The sequence below is a fragment of the Gigantopelta aegis genome, chromosome 8 (assembly GCF_016097555.1).
Source record: "Gigantopelta aegis isolate Gae_Host chromosome 8, Gae_host_genome, whole genome shotgun sequence".
NCBI classification, from domain to species: Eukaryota; Metazoa; Mollusca; class Gastropoda; order Neomphalida; family Peltospiridae; genus Gigantopelta; species Gigantopelta aegis.
In genome coordinates, this window is record NC_054706.1 from 36474184 (window position 1) to 36501384 (window position 27201).

The following is a 27201-nucleotide window of genomic DNA, read 5'->3' on the forward strand; positions in this document are numbered from 1 at the left end:
ATAACACATTTAGTTAAGTATATATTTTTGAAAAATGAAGATACATTCCACTTATTTTATAAATTTGATAGATCTGTGAAAAATAATAATGTAAGTTTATAATTTTTTGAGATAGCAACATAAACTAGCATTTATGTTTTTTTTCTTATTGCTGATACTTTTCAAAGTGTACATGGATATCAGACTCACGTTTGATGATGATTCCAAAGTCACATTCAACCGAGTTGTTTTCAGCATCATATGCTACGTAACTGACAATGTATTCCCCATAGGAAAATGTCTGACCTGCAACCACAAAAAGATTAAGTTTATTTTTTATATACCCATCAACACAGAAAGAAGTTAATTCTATAACTTGTAAAAACACAAATAACCAGACATACATGTACTGTAAACATGCAACTGCAAAATGACCTGACTTCAACTTCCCACATACGAGTTAGACAAAACATTATCTACAATAGTCTAGTCACTGTGAGGTCAATTCAACTAGGATAATATTATTTAAAATACTCACTTGAATTTACTTGGAAGTTTAACATGTTACACACAAAATTTGCTCTTAAAATGAACAAGCAATTGAAATTACTAGTGAGCAATTATTCTTAAAGGGACAGAGCTTACTTTTTAAACACTAAGGCATATTTTTCACTATTAGAGCTGTTATGATCACTGAAATCAAACATTATTTATATTTTATTGTTTAGATAATCCATTTTCATACAACCAAAATGTTTTTGGTCATCCTGGTGTTTCTAATACCACAAAATGCATGTTTCATATTTTTAAAAACGCATGTGCGTCTGAGGAGTAACAGTTATGAAGTAGAGTTTTATTCTATTTTTAATGATATTTCACCGTCACAAACTCTTGTTTCACTCTCTTGTAACATCATCCAAATGTGTTAAAGCACCTTTAACATTCTCATCTCAATTAATTAATGCTCCCTTGATCATCATCAAAGGAAGGAAGAAATGTTTTATTTAATGATGCACTGAAATCATCTTTATTTATGGTTAAAATGCCTTGAGACATATGGTTACGGACCACACAGATAACGAAAGTGGAAACACACAGCCATCACTCAATGGGCTTTTTTTCTTATTAGCAACTTTGACATGCACCATCTCACAGAGCAAATAAAAATATTTCTTTCCTGCTTAAAGCACCAAAAAGCCATCAAACTAAACAAATCATGTGTATATTTAAAAGCACACAATCCTGCCTGATCTATGAGTCTTCTGGATATCCACTATTCCCACATCATCAGTAAACACAGGTTCTTCCCACATCACTGCAGTGAGGCGAGTAGGGCTCGTCAAATCAAGGTCATCAGGGCAGTATTCAACCTGCGGGGGGTGCTTGTCTGCAAGAGAAATACATGTATATTAAATAAGCATTTTGAGAGTACTGCTAACGCAATACATGTCCCTATCAGACCCCCACAAAAGTTCAAAGGCTATAAGTTTTTTTTAAATTTGTTTTGTCTTAATGACACTACTGAAGCACATTGATGTTTTAATCATCAGCTATTGGATGTCAAACATTTGATAATTCTAACATATAGTCTTAGAGAGGAAACACGCTACATTTTTCCATTAGTAGCAAGGGATCTTTTATATGCACCATCCCCTAGACAGGATAGCACATACCACTGCCTTTTATTTACCAGTTGTGGTGCACTGGCTGGAACAAGAAATAGCCCAATAGGCCCACCATTGGGGATCAATCCTAGATTAACAAGGTCCTAGGTTGAAGGTGCACCAAGCAAGCATTTTACCACTGGACTATGTTCCACCCCAGTCAAAAACAAGCAAATTTCCACAAAAGTCAAACGTAACTGTAACTCTGCATGATAAAATTATACCCCAAATTTCAGCTAAATATTTTAAGACATTGCAAAAAAGTCCAGAACAATGTATGTGGGACAGATGGACAGATAGAGACATGGACAAATGTTAAAGGAAACATCTGGAAAAACTTACTTAATAACAAAACAAAATGGTTACCGTTTATCTACCCAAGTAAATATACATGTAGTAATATTCATGGACTAAAATATCTGAAAAAGTATTTATGACTAACGTTAAAACGCTTAAAAGATGGACGGACAGACGGAGAGTTGGACTGGTAGGGGACTAATAATACATAAGTATTTCAAACAGCAATCTGTAGTTCATACTAATCATTTCAAGATAGGATAAACAAATATTGTACCTCACTGATGAGCTATTCTCTAGGTAATCTCACCTATCTTAATGTCACAGTATCTCACCTTGATAATATAAAGTCAATATTGTACCACACTAATGAGCTATTCTCCAAGTAATCTAAGCTATCTTAATGTCACAGTATCTCACCTTGATAATATAAAGTCAATATTGTACCACACTAATGAGCTATTCTCCAAGTAATCTAAGCTATCTTAATGTCACAGTATCTCACCTTGATAATATAAAGTCAATATTGTACCACACTAATGAGCTATTCTCCAAGTAATCTAAGCTATCTTAATGTCACAGTATCTCACCTTGATAATATAAAGTCAATATTGTACCACACTGATGAGCTATTCTCCAAGTAATCTAAGCTATCTTAATGTCACAGTATCTCACCTTGATAATATAAAGTCAATATTGTACCACACTGATGAGCTATTCTCCAAGTAATCTAAGCTATCTTAATGTCACAGTATCTCACCTTGATAATATAAAGTCAATATTGTACCTCACTGATGAGCTATTCTCCAAGTAATCTAAGCTATCTTAATGTCACAGTATCTCACCTTTATAATATAAAGTCAATATTGTACCTCACTGATGAGCTATTCTCCAAGTAATCTAAGCTATCTTAATGTCACAGTATCTCACCTTGATAATATAAAGTCAATATTGTACCTCACTGATGAGCTATTCTCCAAGTAATCTAAGCTATCTTAATGTCACAGTATCTCACCTTTATAATATAAAGTCAATATTGTACCACACTAATGAGCTATTCTCCAAGTAATCTAAGCTATCTTAATGTCACAGTATCTCACCTTTATAATATAAAGTCAATATTGTACCACACTAATGAGCTATTCTCCAAGTAATCTAAGCTATCTTAATGTCACAGTATCTCACCTTGATAATATAAAGTCAATATTGTACCTCATTGATGAGCTATTCTCCAAGTAATCTCACCTATCTTAATGTCACAGTATCTCACCTTTATAATGTAAATATTTTACAACACTGATGAGCTATTCTACAGGTAATCTCACCTATCTTAATGTCACAGTACGTCCCACGATATCCAGGTGGACACTGTGACTGCCCACACAGTGCTGGTCGCACAATCTGCACATCGTTTTCTATGTAGGTGTTCATAATGACCCAGTTGTAGATGTTGCCGGACCTGCGACCGGTGGAGCAGTTGTTGGCCATGTCCTCGATGACAGACTGCTTTAAAGCGTAGCTGTAGACGTTCACCTGACTCAGCTCACCACGGAATTGGTTGTCACCGTTAATCTCCTCATACTTCTGGCCCAAAAACAGTTGGAATCTACAAACAGATATTTAATATGTTAATCATGATAACATAAAAGAACAATAAAACAAGAAAGAGAACAAATGTTCATGTTTAGTGATATATATACTAAGAACTGATGCTAAACCATCACATATGCAGCCCTCGAAATCCGTGACGGCAATCAGAAGTGTCAATGGAAAAAGCTGTTGCAAACTTGATCTACTACAGTATTTCTATCATTATTGGATATTTACTTTGTTGTTACATGTACAAAATTGCCATAGCATGATGATCTGAATTTCAAGGACAGAGTATGTTTTTATAATCTCTGTCTCACAAAAACATAAGCAAATGTTTGGACACATTAGTTTCACCTGAAGGGAACACTCACATGTACTGAACAAGGAGCTCATAACCATGCTATGATAACCCTGATTGTAGAAAACACACACTCACGCCATTGAAATATTAATCTTAGAGAGAAAAAAACTGAGCTAGATCCCACCATAGTTTATTAACAGAGAGTTTGATAACACAAAAAAGAGTTTATTAACAGAGAGTTTGATAACACAAAAAAGAGTTTATTAACAGAGAGTTTAATAACACAATAAAGATTTTATAAACAGAGTTTGATAACACAAAAAAAAAGTTATCTTACACACATGTTGGTGAGAACATCATTTGTTATTTTTGATAACACATATAATGTTAACACATATATGTGAGATAACATTTTAAAGACATACGACTGGCTGCTCCTAGGTGATGACTAGGTCACCAATGCCATACTATTCAATGAAAAAAAAGACCGGCCTCGGTTGCGTCGTGGTAGGCCATCGGTCTACAGGCTGGTAGGTACTGGTTTCGGATCCCAGTCGAGGCATGGGATTTTTAATCCAGATACCGACTCCAAACCCTGAGTGAGTGCTCCGCAAGGCTCAATGGGTAGGTATAAACCACTTGCACCGACCAATGATCCATAACTGGTTCAACAAAGACCATGGTTTGTGCTATCCTACCTGTGGGAAGCGCAAATAAAAGATCCCTTGCTGCTAATCGAAAGAGTAGCCCATGTAGTGGCGACAGCGGGTTTCCTCTCAAAATCTGTGTGGTCCTTAACCATATGTCTGATGCCATATAACCGTAAATAAAATGTGTTGAGTGCATCGCTAAATAAAACACTTCTTTCTTTCTTTCAATGAAAAAAAAGAAGCATGGTCGAATTGATCACTCTATGACGTACAAGTTAACCTGAAATTGACTTGTCTGTGATGCACAAATTAACTATAAGCACTAGGGGTGGAAAAGGTGTTTAAATTTATTTTAAAACTGTTTTCTGAAGATATGTAAGAAATAGAATACTACATTCGTGTCCATTAGATACCATTTATCTTACAGCTTGTTCGATACATTTTTAAACAACTTGCTCTAAGATAAACGGTATCTAACAGCTGCTCATGTAATATTCTCTATATCCTGAACTTGCATAATGTTTACCTTTCTGCTAACTGTTGACTAGATCTGGTCTCTTTCTGAGAATGCAGCACAGCACCATCAACAAAGAGCTGCCAGGACTCCTCGGCATATGTCCAACAGACGTGATGCCAAACTGCATCGTTGACACCAGTCTCCACATCCACACCGTTGACGTCACTGAATAACATCACACTTACTTTGTCAGCAGTCATCTCCAGCATGATGCGAGCGCCTTCATCTGTACTATTGTTGTTAGATCTGCAGAAATATAACAATATTTATCTTATCACTTAGGTATAACATTCATGTCATAAACCAATTTGATATTTTGGTTAATTAAATAAGGTTTCCATCTACAACTCTACATTTGTAATTTTAACACAATCTAGGCTAGGAGTAGAATCAACGGCCATTGGTTTGATGCACCAGTTTTTGTTTTATCACTAAACAATACATATATACTGTCAAGTGAACTTGCCATGGCATCCATTCTTACAGATTAAAGTGAAAATAATCAATTATAAAGCAAACATTTGGAAAAATTTACTTATGAACAAAACAAAATGGCTATAGTTTATCTACCCAATTGAAAAATATTAATATTTCATGGAGTAAAATATCTGATACAAACTAAATATTTATATTGTATAAAAAACAAGATTAAAAATCTGCGGGCAGAGATATGCCGGTGAACTTACTCAATAACTTGAAGCAAAGTCAGGTATGTTCCATTTCCACCAACTTCTGCAAACCTAACCCACAGACAGACCGACAGCTGGGTGATATTTGGGGCATACACTGGAGGCGGGCGACACAGGGAGCCATTCTGTCCCTGACACAGCATATCATAGTCATCGTCTTTTTCTGAAATCAAACAAGTCAAACTGTTATGTTGATAGACATTCATAAAACAATAAGATTAAAAAACCACATTTATTTGTTATGAAATAAACAAACAGTGTTGCTGTTCTGACTTCATAATGGGAGTATTTCATTTCATTTCAACATATTTTCGTGCTTATATTCAATTAAGGTTCAAGCACGCTGTCCTGGGCACACACCTCAGCTATCTAAAGTAAAGTTTATTTTATTTAACGACGCCACTAGAGCACATTGATTTTTTATCTTATCATTGGCTATTGGACTCAAACATATGGTCATTCTGACACTGTTTTTTTTAGAGGAAACCCGCTGTCGCCACATAGGCTACTCTTTTACAACAGGCAGCAAGGAATCTTTTATTTGCACTTCCCACAGGCAGGATAGCACAAACTATGGCCTTTGTTGAACCATTTATGGATCATTGGTCAGTGCAAGTGGTTTATACCTACTCATTGAGCCTTGCGGAGCACTCACTCAGGGTTTGGAGTCAGTATCTGGATTAAAAATCCTATGCCTCGACTGAGATCCGAACCCAATATCTACCAGCCTGTAGACCGATGGCCTAACCACGATGCTGTACCTCAGCTATCTGGGCTGTCTGTCCAGGACAATGGGTTAATTGTTAGTTGTTAGTGAGAGAGAAGAGGGTGTAGTGGTCTTACACCTACCCACTGAGTTGTTAAAACTCGCTCTGGGTGGGAGCCGGTACCGGGCTGCAAACTCTGTACCTACCAGCCTTATATCCGATGGCTTAACCACGACACCACGGAGGCCGGGAGTATGACGTCATTGGAAAATTGTGGTGAGTTGGTGAACTGAAGTCATCAGACAACAGTTTCAGATTGATATTTTATGATTAAAACCTTCATTTTAAAAGCTATCTTGTTAATTTATTGTGTTAATATTTTATTTATCACATAAATCAAACACGGCAAATAAGGTCGTGCAGTTAATTTATGATAAAATGGTGAAATAAAAAAAAGCAACTTTTTCAGCTATCTTCGTCTGTTCATACAAAAAAAAAGAGTTTCTTTACCAAAACATACGAGAGAAAGACTTCATCATGTGCAGTTTATGAACGATACTTTTTCTATCCCAAATGACCACATATGATGGAGCCTTATGATCTGCCATCAGACCACCCAGACTTATCTTACCCTTTCCACAGTCATCTCCCATGAAAAATGGTGGACAGATGCACGTGACCGATCTCCACCCATCTTGGCAAGTGGCCCCATTCAAACAGGTGTTGTTATAGAGACAGTCGTCAATAGGCTTATCACACAGAGAACCTTCAAACTCGTCAGCACACTGGCACTCAAAGTCGCCTATTTTATCAGTGCACGTGGCGCCATTTTTACACGGCATCAATTCACACTCATTGATTTCATCTTCACAAGATTTCCCTTCATAACCTAAAATTGTATTTAAAATATACAAAATAGTACATGTAAAATAAACTTTTGTCAACAATAAATTTTATTTCTTACAAAAAAAGTATTTCTGTTGGCTAATGTATCCAAATATTATTACACAATACTAATGATGGAACTTTGTAATGTTATATAAAGATTATTCAATATTAGTCCTAGATTAGCTAATATGTTGTTCTATATGACTTTTAACCCCATAATAAACAACATGAATACGGTTTTGAATTATTTTTATTATTAGGGATGTAGTTCATTTGTATACCACATCATTAGTATAGAATCTCAAGATACTTTGCATAATTTAATTACAGTTCTTTTGGGAGGAAAATGGTGACAGCAAATGTTGCCTGAATGAATATTTGAGACAATAGCAGATATAAAGAAAGAAAGAAAGAAATGTTTTATTTAACGACGCACTCAACACATTTTATTTACGGTTATATGGCGTCAGACATATGGTTAAGGACCACACAGATTTTGAGAGGAAACCCGCTGTCGCCACTACATGGGCTACTCTTCCGATTAGCAGCAAGGGATCTTTTATTTGCGCTTCCCACAGGCAGGATAGCACAAACCATGGCCTTTGTTGAACCAGTTATGGATCACTGGTCGGTGTAAATGGTTTACACCTACCCATTGAGCCTTGCGGAGCACCAATAGCAGATATATGATCAAGTATGAAAAACCAGTTGAACAGTTCACTTCAAAAACACAATATATACCAGTTTCCAGATTTTGGAGTTTTAAATGGAAGAAGGTATACTGACTCTAGTTTAACACAACAATACGACAGTAAAGTTTCTGTCAAAACGTGATGCACATTGAATACGATGCTAAAATCATGTGATATATGCCACATAATATTGCAGCAAAACCACGTTTTTATCAAAATAATGTACATGAATATCTAGCGTTTGGAAAATCAACACTTCAGTTTCAAACCTTTAGAACAAAAGCAGCTGTAATCATCGACGGCGTCGTGACACGTCGCGCCATTCTGACAGGGCAGACTGGCACAGTCGTTAATGTTCTCCTCACATCGGGCACCACTCCATCCTGGTGGACAGCTGCGAAATACAAACATGCAATAATAAAGAACACTGTTGAAAGAGGATGACGTGCAGTGTGCAAACATAAGAGCTCTGACTACTGTTGAAATGAAACAACATGGCTACCTTGTCACATGTTTGATGTTAATGACAGTCATAAATATAAGCAACACAACAAATGTATACTTTCAATTTTTTTTTATTAAAGCCATATTTTATTGATTATATCGGTAAGTTTTTTTCTAGTAAAGAAAAAATTATGAAAACAAAGATGACTTATATGTAGAATACTGAAAAAACAAGATGCTTACATGCAAAATGTAATTGAGAGTTAATGCAGTAATACTTCTAGTTAAAACAGTTTGCAAAAATACTTCACTATTTCAAACTAAGGCCAATCTAATAAATATTTTTAAAAACCCAACTAATTTGGAGCCATTAGAAAATAATCAGGAACCCCCCCCTCAAAAAAACCCACCATTATTGAAGAAGAAGAAAGAAAGAAAGAAAGAAATGTTTTATTTCACAACCCACTCAACACATTTTATTTACGGTTATATGGCGTCAGACATATGATTAAGGACCACACAGATGGGCTACTCTTTTCGATTAGCAGCAAGAAATAGCCCAATTGGCCCACTGACCAATTGGCCCTCAAAAAAAACCACCATTATTGAAGAAGAAAGAAAGAAAGAAATGTTTTATTTCACAATGCACTCAACACATTTTATTTACGGTTATATGGCATCAGACATATGATTAAGGACCACACAGATGGGCTACTCTTTTCGATTAGCAGCAAGGGTTTTGTATGCACCATCCCACAAACAGGGTAGTACATACCATGACCTTTTATATGCCAGTCGTGGTGCACTGGCTGGAATGATAAATAGCCCAATGGGCCCACTGACAGGGATCGATCCCAGAACGACCGCGCATCGAGTGAGCATTTTACCAATGGGCTACATCCCACCCTGCTGTTATTGAAGAATTACAGTGCTTATTCAAAGTGACCTCTACCGACTTATCTATCAGTGTTTTTACAGTGCTTATTCAAAGTGACCTCTACCGACTTATCTATCAGTGTTTTTACAGTGCTTATTCAAAGTGACCTCTACCGACTTATCTATCAGTGTTTTTATAATCTGGCAAGATTATAGTTTTACCTGCAAATGTAGCCATTGTTGATATCACTACATGAACCATTATTGTAGCAAGGACTGGAGTGACATTCATCAATATTCTCTGCACAGTACTGTCCTCTGAAACCAGATGTGCACTGGCATGTGAAACCATTGATCTCATCAATACAGGTAGCCCCATTCAAACACGGCAGTGACTGACAGTCGTCTATTTTGATCTGTAAAATTAAAATTGATGAATAAAAATTACTAATAACTTAAGATAGAATAGAATACCATATTAACATGCCAGTATCCAACTATGGTTCATACACATCTTTCCCAGGCACAATATCTGACAACGTAAAATGCCTTCTTAACCTATTACGAACTGTATGCTTGTGTCAGATTCCAAGACTCTGGAGTTTGTCAGGTGTTAATATTAAATGATGGCCACCAGGGTGAGAAAATCTGTAAGAATTCACTGTATGCTTTCCCAATTAACAAAGACTGAACTAATTTCTAACTGACATTATAGGCCTACAAAGAGTCCTTTTTTTAAATATAAGTTGGAGTTGGGGAAGAACGTATTTCAGTTACTTGTGGTTATGATGAAACAAAGCTATCATTGCATTGTTGTTCCATGTGCCATGCATGCATATGTGTGTGTCATCATAAACATCATATGATTGGCACATGTTAACCAGTCTAGCAGATTTCCGTGATTACCTGGCAGTGAGTTCCAGTGTAGTCTGGTGCACAGTAGCAGCGGTACATGTGATCGATTTTCACACAAGTCCCACCAGATTCACATGGTTTTTCAAAGCATGGATCCATTGTGGCTTCACATTTGTTCCCTAGGAAATAACATAAAATATTACACAACACCAAGTTGTCTCCATAATGTAACTTGGTTTAAACAATATTTATATTCCGCAATCAAATACAGCAGTTTGGTATTTACCAACAGGCTCCCTACACATACAGAGACATACACATATTTAGTACATCAAGATGACGAAAACATAAGTAATGAAAATAATAATGTAACTTAAAGGGACAGACCCTAGTTTCAACCCGTGAAAATTAACACTAAGTTTAGTTAATCTACAAACCTGTAACACATTTGGATAAAGTTACAATTGAGTGAAACATGAGTCTGTGACTTTGAAATGGTGAAATACCCTCTAAAAATAGACTAAAACTTGACTCCATAACCGTTATTTCTCAGATGCATGTGCATGTATTATTAAAAATATGAGAAATGCATTTTGTGATATTAAAAACACAAGGATGACCAAAAACACTTCGGATGTACGGTAATGGATAATCTAAACCATAAAATCTAAGTAAAGTATGATTTCAGTTATCAAAAATGGCTATAATAGTCCAAAATATGCGTTAGTGTTTAAAGGGACACACCCTAGTTACTGCTAGTTGTTAACCATTACGGCATTGTTTTTCGCTATTAAACCCATTTTTTCACAAATAAAATTGCACTTTACTTACCGTTTATTATTTAGAAAATACATTTCCATTCACCTGAAGTGTTTTTTGGTAATCCTGGTGTTTGTAATACCACAAAATGCATTTTTCGTATTTCTGAAAAACGGACGCACGTTTGAGAAAAAAACGTTGAGCAGACAAGGTCTAATCTATTTTTAGACGGGATATTTCCATTTCAATGTCACAGACGTTGGTATACCACATGACCGTTATCATTTTGGTTCGGTTTGTTTTCTCGTGCACGGTTCGCGCAATCAACATCCGATTTGTTGTTGTTCATTTGTGAGATTTTTCTTCACAGTTCGTGAACATTTTCAGTAACAATAAAGTTCAGACAAGTAAGTATCTCAATACAAAACGTTACAAACCCTTAAAACCAATAATTTTGCTAAGTCCTACGATATCTGGAGAGGGGATACAACCAGGACAGAACAGTTGGAACATGTCCAGGAGAGGTAAAAAGAACACACCCCAAGTCTGTGAAATTTGTCGTGACGTAGGCATTGTTGTGCTTCGAGCGACATCTACCAGTGACATCAGAATACAAACTTTCAAAATTATTTCAAACAATTGGGACATGGGGATTCCCATGGTATTTATCGATATAAAACCTGCTTTTTCACTCCATTTAATAAAAGCGTGATCTAAGTGTGTTACAGGTTTGTAGATTAACCAAATTATAATTTATTTTCGCTGGATGGAACTAGGGTGTGCGGCTTTAAAAACTAGGGTACGTCCCTTTAAACTGTTGTTCTGTGTTTTGTTACCCATCTCTAGACACACACTCACCTGTCCAATGTGGCAGACACTGACACACATAGCTGTTGATGCTATCTTGGCACCTGAGTGTACCTGGCTTGTAACACATGTAGCAATCATCAATGTTTGTTTCACAGTTTCTACCTGTAAAACCTGCAACAATAATCACCACATTAGTTATGCACAACATATTATACACAGCAGGTTTTTTTTTTCAGTTTGTAACTTGACAAACATGCACTATGCAAATATCAGTGAACCAATATCAATAATGTCACATAACATCTTTTCTTTTACTTTAAGGTCTATCTTTTCACACTTTTATCTTTCAACTACCGTTGCTGTCCATCTCCACATCCAGTCATTCTCTCCAACAATAAATTATTCATGCCACATACCTGTGCCTATTTCAATGAACTTTTACTGTCAACAAAGTCCAATCACACTGGAATGTTTGATGTTTGTTTCTGACATTAAAAGACATCTACTACATTATTACTTTATGAATTTCAATCACATCTAAGGAATTATGATATCGTTTATTTTGCTTTTAAGTTTAATAACCTAAAACCTGAATATAACCAATTTATCATCCATTAAAGAGACATTCCTGAGTTTGCTGCAGTTTTTAAGATGTTATCGGCTAACAGAGACTTTTTAACGACTGTAATTACATATCAAATATATTTTTCTGCATAAAATATTAGTGGCTGTATATTAAACGTGTTTCTGATCGTTCTAATATTTGTACTAGGTTAAATTTCATCTGATTTCCTAAAATATAGTTTTTTCGTATGTACGAAATTATTTGAAGACAAAATCCAGTTTGGGCTTCTTACAAATATTAAGATGACCAAAAATACATTGAATATACAGGCACTAATACTCTAAACAAGAAAATATATTTAATATGCAAGTCTAATCATAGAAATATTTTATTAGTCGAAAACATCAGGAAAGTCCCTTTAAAGGCTTTTGTAGGAGATATTGCTGGCACTATAATTTGCGATATCTCCTGTGATATTCTCCTAGAAGATATTGCATCTTTTGTTACATCACGGTGTATGTTTCAGCGCTAAACCTATCATTAGTGACGTCACGCCACTGTCGTTCTGCTAGTTAACGAGTCTACAGCTGCCAAATTAAGTGACATTGAACCCACGTTACTGACATTGTTTACAATTGTCGCAAATGACAAGAATAATAATGGATAATAAAAAGCCTCAGATTTCATACTTTTATCAACTCGTTCTGATAAATTAAGATATCACAAGACACTCGGAGAGTATCATCTACATAAAACATCATTTTAGAAAAATAACACAACTGACAGCATTACTTCTAGTTATTTAAAAAATAATAAAATACATGCTTATTTAACTTATCATTGGTAAGGTCATTAGGTACTTTAAACAAGCCATTGTTATTTTCATGTCAGCAAATCTTCTAACAGCTGATTTCTAGACTTCCTATTATTATATAAAATTTGATCTGTAAAAAAAAATTACCGTAAGATGCTGCTTGAAACATGTGATGACTCACTAAATGACTAACCTGATGGACAAGTACAGTTATAACCACCAAGGAAGCTGGTGCAGGTGGCATCATTTTCACACGGCCACTGTCTACATTCATCCACAATGTCCTCACAGTTAGTGCCTTCATACCCAGGCTGCAAGTCAACAAAACAATAAAACCAAATACACCAGTTGAAAGTGTTGGTCATTAGATAAACAGACATACACATTGTTTGAAGGAAGGAAATGTTTTATTTAACGACATAACACATTTTATTTACGGTTATATGGTGTCAGACATATACTAAGAGAGGAAACCCGCTATCGCCACTTCATGGGCTACTCTTTTCTATTAGCTGCAAGGGATCTTTTATATGCACCATCCCACAGACAGGATAGTACATACCATGGCCTTTGTTACACCAGTTGTGGAGCACTGGCTGGAACGAGAAAGAGCCCAATGAGTCATTGTTCGAAGGAAGACAATCTATGAAAACTGCAACACACACAATTACTAAGTTTAAAGTAGAGATAATCAATAAAAGAGTAGACATGTTGGAAGGGTGCAATTTGCCCATTGTTTTAGAAGAACCAATTTAAAGAAAATAATTGATTAGTCTTGTAGAATACAGAAGACAATACTGTCTTAAAGATTGAGCTAATTGACTAATTAAACTCTTTTTTTAATTAATACCCTAAAAGGAAATAAGCAAGAATGTGACAGTTTAAAAAAATCTGTTTTCAGAAAAGAAAAAAAACACTTAAAACTAAATAAAAATGTCAAAACCAAATTAAAAAAATTGGTACAGAATTTAATTATTAACAAAAATCTCCAATACAATCTGATTACACCAAGCAGCTCAACATTAAAAGTAATATGTTTACATGTCCATTAATTCAGTTTTGTGAAACTGCTTGGTAAAATGTTTACACTAAACAGTTACCTGACATATACATCTGTACTGATTGTGGAGATCTTCACAGTTGCCATGTGTACAAGGACTGGAAGCACATTCATCGATATTTCTCTCACACCGCTCTCCACTGAAACCTGAATATTAAGATCTCAGTGATTAACAAGAACATAAAAAGTGTTACGGTTTTGTATTTGTCATGTATCGACAGTCAGTTCTGCTAATAAGAGTTATTTTTAGTTGTTTTATATCTTCATTATTGTTATTTACTTACTTGTAAATAAACTTGGTGTTTTTTGTTTGTTTTAAAACCAAATATTTTTATACACTCACCATTACAGGTGCAAGTGCCAAGAGGAAGTTTTGGGGGTTTTCAAAAGAAATATTATTTTTAAAATATATTTTTCACGAGAGCATGACCTGATCCCCTCTATAAATTTTGTCCACTACAGTCTATACCACAGACACATAATTTCATGCACCTGGCCCTTCATTATGAAAGATAGTTCAGCTACCATAAAGACATGGGAGAGAGTCATGAAAACTGCATTACCTGGAGGACATGTGCAGTGAAGCCCTTGATGTGGTCATTGCATGTAGCTCCATTCAAACAACTGCACACGCAGCAGTCATCCACGTTTTCATCACACACAGTGCCTTCAAAACCAGTGTCCTGTTCAACAGAATACATAAACAACATAATTGGAAAGAAGAGATATCAGAAATATTTAAATTACAACACAGAGAATATCTATATGACATTCAGCAGAAATAAGCATACAGGATACATCCCATTTAATAATCTATTGGGTTTCCCCATTTCTAACCCATCCTGAAGAACTGGTATTTCAAATGCCACATGTGACATTTCATTCATTCATTTCAACATATTTCCGTGCTTATATCAAATTAAGGTTCGAGCATGCTGTCTTGGGCACACACCTAAGCTATCAGGTCTGTCTGTCCAGGACAGTACCGTAGGTTAATTGTTAATTGTTAGTAGATGGTGAGAGAGAAGAGGGTGTAGTGGTCTTACACCAACCCACCCACTGAGTCGTTAAAACTTGCTCTGGGTGGGAGCCCTGTACCTACCAGCCTTATGTCCGATGGCCTAACCACGACACCACTGAGGCCAGTCACATGCGACACATAACGTGGGAAAAGTGCTGGTAAAATCCCAACATACCACATCAATTTACTCGGTAAACTACAGTTCTGATAAACTGGAACTCTACTGGTTGCAGACTTTCTTTGCTTGTTACATTTCATGTCCTGTAAATTAGATTTATTTTTTCCATTCCCAATACAAATTCACTATTAAATATATATGATGTCAAAACAGCCCTTGGTTTTTGTGTGCTGGAGTGATATTAAACATTTATACATTCTTTCATTATCAAAAAGTCTTTATGCATCTAATCAATTTGAAAATAACAAGTAAATAACTTTACATTTGTTCAATACATACATTAAAATGTAAAAAATCCCACAAACACCCACCCACCCCCCCCCCCCCCCCCAAAAAAAACCCCAAAATTTTTCTCATCCGAGTACTTCTTCTAAAATCATTATTTAACATTGATTTGATAGATCTATGTCTAAGAAAATTTGTTTCTAATTTTCATTATTATTCATACTTACCTAGTACTAGCACAACAACAATGCTATACGACCCTGAGTTATAACCTCCACTGCAGAATTATACAGTCTACCCATGCGCGGGTGTAGGTTATACATCCAGCGAGGGGAGATAATTCTGCAGTGGAGGTTATAACTCAGGGTCGTATAGCATTGTTGTTGTGCTAGTACGGTAAGTTGAATAAGACTAATAGAGACTTTCACTATTTAACATTGATTTGATAGACCTATGTCACAGAGACTTACCCGACAATCACAGTAGAAGCCGTCAATGAGATCGTAACAGATTCCATTTACACACGGGTTGCTTTGGCACTCGTCGATGTTTATCTCACACCTACAACAGTTAAACCATCATAACAAACCTGTGTAACAAAACTAAAACATAACATATAACACAATATAATATCAACATGGCCAGGCTAATGAGGTTACAACCACCTCGGGCATATTCAGTATACTTAAATGTCTTGATGAGGAGTTAAATTTAGTTAAAATATAACACAATATAATATCTATACAACAAAAGTATTAGACACACCTTAACTTCTTAAATGCCAATGAAAACTTCATTAAATCTTTAAAAGTAGGGGGTGGTGGACATTGTGATCTTTTCATCAAAGACAAAGGGCAGGAACAGATTTATTATTTGTAGCACTACAGATTTATTATATGTAGCACTACAAATTTATTATGTAGCACTACCTATTTATTATATGTAGCACTACCTATTTATTATGTAGCACTACAGATTTATTATATGTAGCACTACAGATTTATTATATGTAGCACTACCTATTTATTATGTAGCACTACAGATTTATTATATGTAGCACTACATATTTATTATATGTAGCACTACCTATTTATTATGTAGCACTACAGATTTATTATATGTAGCACTACAGAATTATTATATGTAGCACTACCTATTTATTATATGTAGCACTACCTATTTATTATATGTAGCACTACCTATTTATTATGTAGCACTACAGATTTATTATATGTAGCACTACAGAATTTTTATATGTAGCACTACCTATTTATTATGTAGCACTACAGATTTATTATATGTAGCACTACATATTTATTATATGTAGCACTACCTATTTATTATGTAGCACTACAGATTTATTATATGTAGCACTACAGATTTATTATGTAACACTAAAATAAAATGCAGAATGTGGTAAAGTAAAGGATAGGTGAAAGTCACAGAAGATGTCAGACTTACTGCTGACCAGTGTAGCCCGGGTAACATTCACAGTGGTAGGTCAGGTGCTCGTCCACACAGATACCATTCAAACACGGACCAGACCGGCAGTCATCAACTTCTTCCTCACAGTGTCTTCCTTGGTAACCTGCAAGATATCTCACCAATAATCACATGAACCACATACTGCATGTTTATCTCAAAAACAAAATCATGGACAGTCATTGAACACTTCTCATAGTTGTTTCACATTAAAAGAAATATTAATAGTTAACTCAATACATATGCATATACATGTATCTCCCATTCATATGCGAGTAATGATATTTGCCCCATATTCAAACCATGTCAGCACTCTGCTGGTTTGTTTTTGCAGGGTTTTTATGAGTGCTCATGACACGAGGGAGTCTAAACTTGGGTGACCAAACTTTATAGGTGGGTTGATTCATGTCCCCCTTGAAAATATATTGAGAAAAACTAAAATCTGATTGACCAGAGTGGGGTTTCGACCCCCAGAACCCTCCCCAGGCAAACACACACCTGACATGTTAACTACAGTCAAGCATGAATCTGAACGATAGTATTGCATGTTTTGATTCAATCAAAAATGGATGAAAATTTTGCTTGTAATTTGAAGCAGTAGTATCTTTGCCAGCAGCAGATTTCTTTTCTATATTGACCAAGTGTCATTAATTAGCTACTGATTAAAAAGTGTATTAAGTGCTGCTAAAAGATCAGTAAATGTTTGCAAGTTTATCTGAACGTACCTTTAGGACAGTCACAAGTGTAGTTAGCCACCTCGTCTTGACAAGTTGCTTCATTGACACACGGAGAGCTGCTACATTCATCAATATCGGTCTCACACAGCGGTCCTACAACAACCAAACACAAGCGACTAAGTGATCAGTACATTATGGTTAAAAAACAATCGGATTCTTGTTAATAGTAGATAATCTAATTGGTGTACACAGGGATATAAAAAATACCATGTCACTAGCTTTGTATGTATTGAATGCATCACATATAACAAAACAATCAAAGTAAACTCAAGTATTTAAATACATCAAACTGCATTTTTCGTTAAAAAAAATGACAATCAGCTATATAATAAATTAAAGTGGGTTTTTTTTAAAATCTATTTGTACCTGATATGTGTATTTGTATGCTGCTGATTATGCATGTTTGTATGGTATGTACTGCAGTTCCTGAGGAAAATACCAACCTGTAAAGCCTGGAGCACAAACACACTGATAAAACCGACACCTGTCAACACATGTTGCTCCATTTTGACAATTATTATTTTCACACTGATCAATCTCTGCAATATAAAAAAATAACACTGGAAAATTACACACAAAAAACCTTTGTTAATCACAAAAACACACTCTGTCAATAAAAACACACTTTGTTTTTAATAGAAGCATACTTTGTTAATAACAAAAACACACTTTATCAAATAAAAATCCCACTCTCTTAATAATAAAAAAAACCCAACACCTCCCCCACCCCCCCCTCCCCCAAACATTTGCATTAACCCAAGTTAATACTTTCATACTCTTTAACACAAAGAAAATACCACAAAGTAAAATACACTACACAGATGGTACTGACTCAATCACTGGTAAGACAGCAGCTGGGCCCATGGTGAATGTGCCTGAACCGTATTTGAATATAGGCACATTAAAGTGGTTTAGGAACTAAGTACTGATACAGCAGAGAGGTCAAATATACCAGACTGAATTATAGAATATCAAATGAGATTCCATTTCGTAGCAGCTTTATGTTTCATATCATCAGATATGACGTCCCTCAACATTATTTTTACGTCATCAAGAAATGAACAAACTCATTGGTATGGCTGGACATTAAATTGTACGAAATGTAATGTAGATTTAATTATTCTGATATGAACCAAGATATTTTGAACCATATGGGTAATAATACTATAATACTTCACACTACTTTGTAAACTGAAAACACAACAAAGAAGTAAACTGCCTGTACTCACTGACACAGTCGTCGATGCTGCTGCTGGAATCATTGATGGTCACTTTGTCTGGGGGACACTGTGTGCAGTATTTCGAACGTGGCGCACTAGAGTAAGTATTTTTCGGACAGGGGACACATTGCTCCAGCCCATTTGAACTGACGTAACCAGGAATACAGAAGGCTAAAAAAAGAAGAAAAAAAGAAGAAAAATAGAGCTAAACATAATACGATAGTTGGTGTTATACAACCTGACTATTGTTCTACCAGTTTCATTTTTTTGATGTATGTAGAATATTGAAAGAAAAATGAAATTGAATTATACATACATACCAGGGGTGGGGAAAAATAAAATTGTCAATCGGTCCCACTTGATGTCATCATTAATGGAGGGGGGGAGGGAAAAAAAAAAGAAAGGAATAAAAAAAAAAAGTGAAAAAAAACCCACCCCACAAATTGTATATATTTTACATATTGGAATAAATAATATAAAAAAGGAATAAAAGCTATGAATTTAAATCCCATATACGTATAAAAAGTACGAATATTCAGTACTGTGTCCTGAAAATTAATAAAAGATCGCACTGTTGAAGCGTTTAACAACCTTAGCTAGCACATGTTAAGACAAAGAGATTAATAATGTCATCACTGATTGGACGAAATTTGACCTCTACTGGCTCTTGAGATAACCAGTACATGTAGCTGTTCTGCTTACTCCCACTTGTTAACAAAAAAGTGGAAACCTTTTGTTAATTTTAAAATCCTTTATAATTATTGGATAGACTACATTGAACAGTCAACAATAAATACATTTATAGATTATTTCAGTATATTTTATGCTATTTCAAGCAGTTTGTATTGCACAAAAGTCTCTTGCTTCGGACTGGGACACTCGACCCGACAAAGCTCCGTACATAGGTGTTGACAGGTGTTGATTGTAACCAGTTGCAAACTCTGGGTCCTTTGTTTTAATTGGAGTGTAATACCTTGATGTCTCTCTCACCAAGAATGGTGTTATTGTTAACGTCTGTTTAATCTCTTGATTGGTTCAGCAACTTTGACAAAATTAATGTCTAGCCTAGTGGCTGTGGATTGACACTACTGTAGGTCCGACTTCAGTGACTGACGATATATACTTAGGCAGACTTCAAAATCACAGACGTCTTGCCACTAGCCATATTGACCACTATTTATTTATTATTTTAAATCATGCATGAGATACCGATGTCTGGGCAGGCCTGTCCACTTGACGGATAAGAATTTGTTCCAATAATAGAAATGGACAGGTGCTTCGGACCAACAAGAATGACAAAAGTGGGACCGGCAAACACACGTTTTTAAAAAATAATTTCGGTCTCAAAGATCGAGAATCGGTCCCAGACCGGGAGAAAAGGGCTTTTCCCCACCCCTGATACATACATACATACATAAATCAAACATTGCCAAGCCATGGGGCCTTAGAACCACGTGGTTGTTGGACTGGTATGGATATGGTCGACTAACGATCGTTCTATTTTTGTGGAACGTAGTTGTTCTGATTGGTAGTGTTCTGGCCCAACAATTGCAGGCAATTGGGTGCCACAGGTTCGGGTCTCGGTAACGGCATGAGGAAATTTGTGAAGGCAATAAAGGATTTTAATATCCCCTGTGCCAGTGCGTCATTGAATATATGTATGTTTAAGTCAAAACCCGACATACATACAATAGAGATATTCAAAATATAAAAATACATACATACATACATATATATACAAAAATCCTGCCAATTTTTTTGCAAGTTGGTTGGATTCCAACAAACAATATTTTTTAAAGGTTGCACTAGCCTTTAAAAACATATTACTTCAGAAGCTCAAGAGTTTTCATTGGTGTCTCTCTAAAAGTGTAAAATCAGAGTGTTCGTTAGTAGACAGCAATAGCGATTTGTAGTGATTACTGCTTATTATTATACACTGTGCTCAATAGATATACAGACTGCCTACTTTTCTCAAACAGCCTCCCACTTTTAAACATGATGAACACCCTGTGAAATGATCTTTGTTAGACTTGATACATTACAAGAATAGCAAAATACACTAAAAAAATCTATGAAATACACAAACTACTAAAAGGCATTTTTGTATATGAAATAAAACTATTACATAATATTAACTAAATAGAGTAGGTAAAATCTTCTCATTTTGTAATAGGCATGCAAATAAAGATTTTTCAAGATATTTCTTTTTGCATGGAGTCATCTAACAAAATGTTTTAGGTGTCCAATAAGCCTATTTAGGCAAAGTGGCAATATATTTTAAGTCTCTATTGTATAATTTTATGTATATTGTCATTTGACACTTTAATAAACAATTAAATTGTATAAACCAACCTTTGCATTCATCCTCTGATGTTGACCCCGAGTCCTCTGTCTCACGACCACTGGGACAATCAATGCATTCAGTGGATCCATTGTTTGGCTGGTAAGATGCAACTGGACACTTGTTGCATGGAACCATTGTAGTATTGGAAAACTCTCCGGGTTTGCAAAGTTCTGCAATAAAAGAAATGCATGAATAAGTATTTTCTTATTTTTTCTTTTTTTAATTATTTTTCAGAATAACATGTTCAATTAGTTATCTACACTGATTTGTATATTTAGATTATTCAACTCTGTATCCCCAGCTACAACCGTATTACAATGCAATAACCAACATATATGTGTACATTTGTTTCATGAAACCATTGCAGTATTGGAAAACTTTTCATTTGCCAAATTCTGCAATAACAGAAAGCATAAACAAATATTTTCTATCCAATCTTCACCATTTTAATTTTTTTTCAACAAAAATGTGTTCAATGAGTTCTCGACACTGATCTGTATGCTAAACTCATTTGACTCAGTACCCATTTACCAATACCACAGTTCACCGAGCAATAACCAACACACATGTGATTATATTTTAGTCAATGGTATCATAAACTCTTCACAGAATTTAAGTTTTTATTCGTGAAATCACCAAAAACGTATTAAAGTTGAATTTTGCGAATATATTTTATTATTAAATTAAATGATCAAAAAGCTAATTTGAAAATCAATAACAGGCAAGCAGATGCTTGTGTTTGTCACATACTCGCCCAAAGATGAAAAGTGGCGAGTGTTTCTGAACTCACCTTTCATCATTGTGGTTTAGTGTGCTTTACAATGCCTAATTTTTAAATGTGTGGAACGGGTCTCCTTATTTGAAATTTTTGCCTTGATTTATTGTCAGAATGAATTGCTCTGATGCCTCACAAAACATATTTCTTGATAAACAATCAAGTTTAATATATTACCAATACACTGGGAAACATTCTTGGCATGGATGTCCTTAGTTGACGTTCCATCTGGACACTTCTTGCATACAGGCTGCCCCTTGACATCCTGGTAAAACCCTTTACTGCAGCTCTCACAGATGTTCTTACTCTGGTTGGCATATGTGCCAGCAGTACACGCCACTACAAGAGATTCAACAGAGTACAGCAATTATCATCCAATACAGGAACACTATAACAACTATACTTTTCAGGTGGGGTGTGTTTGTTATATGATGATGTTCAAGAAAGTCATAAAACACTATAATTTCTACCGCAAACCACTCCAACAGGGGAATATCAGCTACAGCCTTGATATTATCCTATAATTTACCCACAATATCCATGTCATAAACCCACTGGATATTTACCATTGTTAACTTAGTTAATGTTTTGTTGTCAGTGGGTCATTTATTTACAGCCAACAAGACTTGTATACCTGAGCGTAACATTTTGATGAGATTTAGTTACAGTGCGTGACATCATATTACCGGTGAGCCGACTTCAGGACTTTGATTTACTAAATATCGAATTAAAATGTTATTTTAAAAGTGTTATAAGATAAATAGAATTAGCTACTCATGATTTTTTAATATGTAAAATATCAATCTTGTCTAGTGAATCGGTATTTGTCTCGGCAGAGCCTCGATAAATACCATACTTGTGATGAATCCTCTATTTATGATTGTTTTTATATCCAGTAATTTGTAATTCTAGTCTAAGATACTGGCTTACTAAATGTATCAAAAGTTTTAAACAGCACTGGGTGAATTTACAGGGGTCTTTAACTGTTTAAGCATTGTAAATATTCTCAGCTGAAGTTTTAGCCTGACTCATAGCAGTCTAGGAGTGATCCCAGTTGGTGGGCCCACTAGGCTATTTCTCATTCCAGCCGGTGCACCACAACTGGTATATCAAAGGCTGTGGTATGTGCTATCGTGTCTGTGGGATGGTGCATATAAAAGATTCCTTGCTACTAATGAAAAAATTAAGTGGGTTTCCTCTCTATGACTGTGTCAAAATGACCATATGTTTGACATCCAATAGCCGATGATTAATAGATCAATGTGCTCTAGTGGTATCGTTGAACAAAACAAACTTTGACTCACAGCAATAGTCTTTTTTGAGAATGTGTCCAGGTGGACATTCTTCCTTTCCACCACTGCCACAGGGAGGTTGGTGAGTGACATTCCCGCAGCTCTCGACAGTTATGTTAAGGTCTCCCAGTTCATCTGCTTGACGCATAATCAAGTTGCCACAAGACTTTGCCAGTCCATATGCTATATCAGTATTATTGATCACAATAATATAAATCTGCACAGAGACCTTCATCTGTGGAGAGAAAATCAAAACGTTTTCATTTTATTATAAATGTATACAAGTACCTTAAATAACTGAACAAAGCTCTTTAAAAGACTCAATTCGAAATTTTACTTAACATCCATATTTTTTCCATGAAGTTTGCTTGCATAATTTATTGGTATAATGAATTTTATTTAAGTTTAGTACTCATGTAATCTTCAAAGAAGATTTGAAAATTGTTAGAATGAATAAAACATCAAGTGAATAGATAAAATAGCAGATTTTTTTTCAAAACTGGTATCAACATTAACCACAATAAAAATATAGAAGAAATTTAAATTTTTCTTAAAGCAAGAATTGCATACCTGATTTTCAGTTGTTATAAAGGAATACTTTGCTGTGACATTCAGTGCAAAGTCGGCTGAACTACAAGCATTAACTATAGGTCTTAAAACATCCATCAGTTTATTTTTTACTTCCCGTTCACAATCTTCATCCCAAACACCATCAAATGTGAAGGTAAAGTTTAATTCCATTCCATAATCTGGGTGAACCTTCTCTGGAAAACAGAAAAAACACAATACAATACTTGATTGTCAGATACAACAAGAATATAAACACCCAACTGGGATAATGTGAGTATTAAACTTAGAGGCTGGACTTACCTTAAACTTAGTCTGACTCCCACTGTTATGTACATCAAAATTAGTCTGACTTTACTGCTATATATCTTTCAAAAAGAGTCTGACTTTACTGCTATATATCTTTCAAAATTAGTCTGACTTTAGTCAAATATATCTTTCAAAATTAGTCTGACTTTACTGCTATATATCTTTCAAAATTAGTCTGACTTTACTGCTATACATCTTTCAAAATCGGTCTGTCCTTTACTGCTATTTATCTTTCAAAATCAGTTTTGACTTTACTGCTATTTACCTCAACAATAGTCTGATTCTACTGCTATATTTCTCCAAAGTCAATCAGACTTTACATTACACATCAAATACAATTTTTGTTTTAGAATATTACCATCTGTATACACAATGTTGTTTTTAATAATACTAATGCTTGAAAGTTCACAAACTGGATTTTACTTCCAAATAATTCCATCCAAATATGAAAATACATATATTTGGAAGTAATAATGAAATGTGAAGTACTAAAAACATTAAGATGGCCAAAATTGGATATGGTATCATGGTTAAGCCATCGGACATAAGGCTGGTAGGTACTGGGTTCGCAGCCTCCCACCCAGAGTAAGTTTCAACAACTCAATGGGTAGGTGTAATACTACTACACCCTCTTCTCTCTCACTAACCATGAATAATTAACAACTAAGATAGCTGAGGTGTGTGCCCAGGACAGTGTGCTTGAACCTTAATTGGATACAAGCATGAACGTAAGTCAAATGAAATGATCTTTAGACAGGGCTGCCAACCCGTCATTGCACTCATCAGTAATCATCAAGCAATTTGTCAGCAGCATTTGTATTTTGACAGAAGCAAAGTGTAATCTTTTAAAACAAAATCATCAGTTTTATCTATCAATTCAGTTTACTGTTTCTCACGTGCATTATAATGCCATAATGGCAATATAAATACCAGTCGTTGGACTAATTCTTTAATAAAGAGGTCAGATGATTAATTAATCAATGTGCTCTAGTGATGTTGTTAAACAAAATAAACTTTAACTTTAATAAAGAGGTCATGTCTATTTTTAGGTACTCATTCCACATTTTCTCTTGCTTTCATGCACAAGATGGAATCAACAACATTATGACTGATTGTTTAGTTTCATCCGTAGCATTTTTCATCTGACCGTAACAACGTAGCGTTATCATCAGTCACATATTCCAATGAAACTAGCAGTTTTGCAGCTCTATTTATATGCAATTTTTATATATAATAGAGGACAGTACATACCATGGCCTTTGATGTACTATTCATTAGGCACTGGTTGGGACAGAACCTCCTATAATACACAGGTACTTATCCGACCTAACTCACCAGTGCAGCCAGGAACATAGTTATAATACACAGATACTGGTCTGACCCAACTCACCAGTGCAGTCAGGAACGTAGTTATGAGGTGTTATGAGCCTCCTATAATAGACAGATACTGGTCTGACCCAACTCACCAGTGCAGTCAGGAACGTAGTTATGAGGTGTTATGAGCCTCCTATAATACACAGATACTGGTCTGACCCAACTCACCAGTGCAGTCAGGAACGTAGTTATGAGCCTCCTATAATAGACAGATACTGGTCTGACCCAACTCACCAGTGCAGTCAGGAACGTAGTTATGAGGTATCCATGAGCCTCCGATAATACACAGGTACTGGTCTGGTGGATCGGTGACAAAGTCCTTCTTGGGTGGACATCTGACATGACAGCTGTAACCAGAGGAATCGTTGCCAGGGACGATACCAGTGCATGCCTTGCTGCCACCGTCTGGTGTAGGAAGACTCCACTCAGGGCAGCCAGCAGCTGTCAATGATAATTAAACAGAAAAAAATTAGACACGGAATTGATGATCATTTCAAAGGAAAAATTAGATTAGTTGTGTATCCAATGGATTTTCAAAGCGAACAGATTTATATGGAAACTACGAGTAGATGTACTTAAATCTCAGAAGCAAAAAGACATTTCTGTATAATCACTATGGCCATTTTCATTACTAAATTATTTACACATTTTTCTTTTGGGTAAGCAGTTTGAATTTCATTTTTTACATTTTCAGTGCCAGTTCAAAACTATATTAAACAATTAATTGCACTGTTGCATTTTGGACCAATTCTCATTGACTTTGTTTTTGTATTTTCCAAATCTTTTTGTAATAAAGGATGCTTATTAAAAAAAACATTTAAGCGGTGTCATACACTGTGTGCCTTCTGTAATGAAACATTACATGGCACTTCAAATGGCTGTATATCAGTCTATCAAAAATAGCACAATATATCACTTAATTAGTATGAATAAAGTAACGAACCAATGAAAAATTATTAGTATTACTCACACTGAAGTTAAGAGTAAAATACTTACGTTGAGCCTCATAAACAAATTCACAAGATGCACTATTTCCTGCATAATCATATGCCGTGACTGTGACCACAAACGCTTCCAGGAGTCGTATGAGGGTTCCCAATGGAGGGGTGAAGTCAAGTCTTGCTATTCCACTGTAGTCAGAGGCATTGATCACAAGATGCTGCAGGTTGAATTCAACATCCGACTTGTTGGTCTTGTACAGCTCAATGACAACATCAGAGGGACAAGTAATTCTGGGTGCAATATTATCTGAAATTATATTAATATTGATCATAATGTGCTATGCATAAAGCATTGCTATACTTTGATCAGTACAAAGTCCAAGTCATTTCTCTGTTTGCATAATAATTTATTTCAGGATTGTCTGTTATTTCTTTTACGTTCATTGGGGTATGAACATAAAAAGCATGTGCAAACTGTGTGTATCGACAAAGCCATTCAAACAAAAATTTCCCATGGTGTTTTTTTTTCATACTCAGAAGAAACAAAAAAGAAATAACAGACAATCCTTATAATTA

General features: G+C 35.3%; 1 protein-coding gene across 1 annotated transcript in view; it reads right to left on the bottom strand.

Annotated features, from left to right (window-relative positions):
• LOC121379643 overlaps window positions 1-27201 on the bottom strand; it is a 145878-nt gene that overhangs the window by 25013 nt on the left and 93664 nt on the right. The window contains exons 34-58 of the mRNA XM_041508290.1: window positions 26681-26932; window positions 25919-26125; window positions 24005-24198; window positions 23447-23669; window positions 22320-22481; window positions 21376-21537; window positions 19033-19194; window positions 18247-18342; window positions 17792-17896; window positions 17046-17172; window positions 16055-16145; window positions 14724-14843; window positions 14637-14658; window positions 14201-14307; window positions 13294-13411; window positions 11770-11892; window positions 10204-10331; window positions 9520-9713; window positions 8247-8371; window positions 7029-7286; window positions 5688-5853; window positions 5011-5247; window positions 3266-3546; window positions 1226-1366; window positions 190-285 (exon numbers count right to left, since the gene is read on the bottom strand). Coding sequence (XP_041364224.1) covers window positions 190-285; window positions 1226-1366; window positions 3266-3546; window positions 5011-5247; window positions 5688-5853; window positions 7029-7286; window positions 8247-8371; window positions 9520-9713; window positions 10204-10331; window positions 11770-11892; window positions 13294-13411; window positions 14201-14307; window positions 14637-14658; window positions 14724-14843; window positions 16055-16145; window positions 17046-17172; window positions 17792-17896; window positions 18247-18342; window positions 19033-19194; window positions 21376-21537; window positions 22320-22481; window positions 23447-23669; window positions 24005-24198; window positions 25919-26125; window positions 26681-26932 — 3897 coding nt within the window. The remainder of the gene's footprint in view (window positions 1-189; window positions 286-1225; window positions 1367-3265; window positions 3547-5010; window positions 5248-5687; window positions 5854-7028; window positions 7287-8246; window positions 8372-9519; window positions 9714-10203; window positions 10332-11769; window positions 11893-13293; window positions 13412-14200; window positions 14308-14636; window positions 14659-14723; window positions 14844-16054; window positions 16146-17045; window positions 17173-17791; window positions 17897-18246; window positions 18343-19032; window positions 19195-21375; window positions 21538-22319; window positions 22482-23446; window positions 23670-24004; window positions 24199-25918; window positions 26126-26680; window positions 26933-27201) is intronic.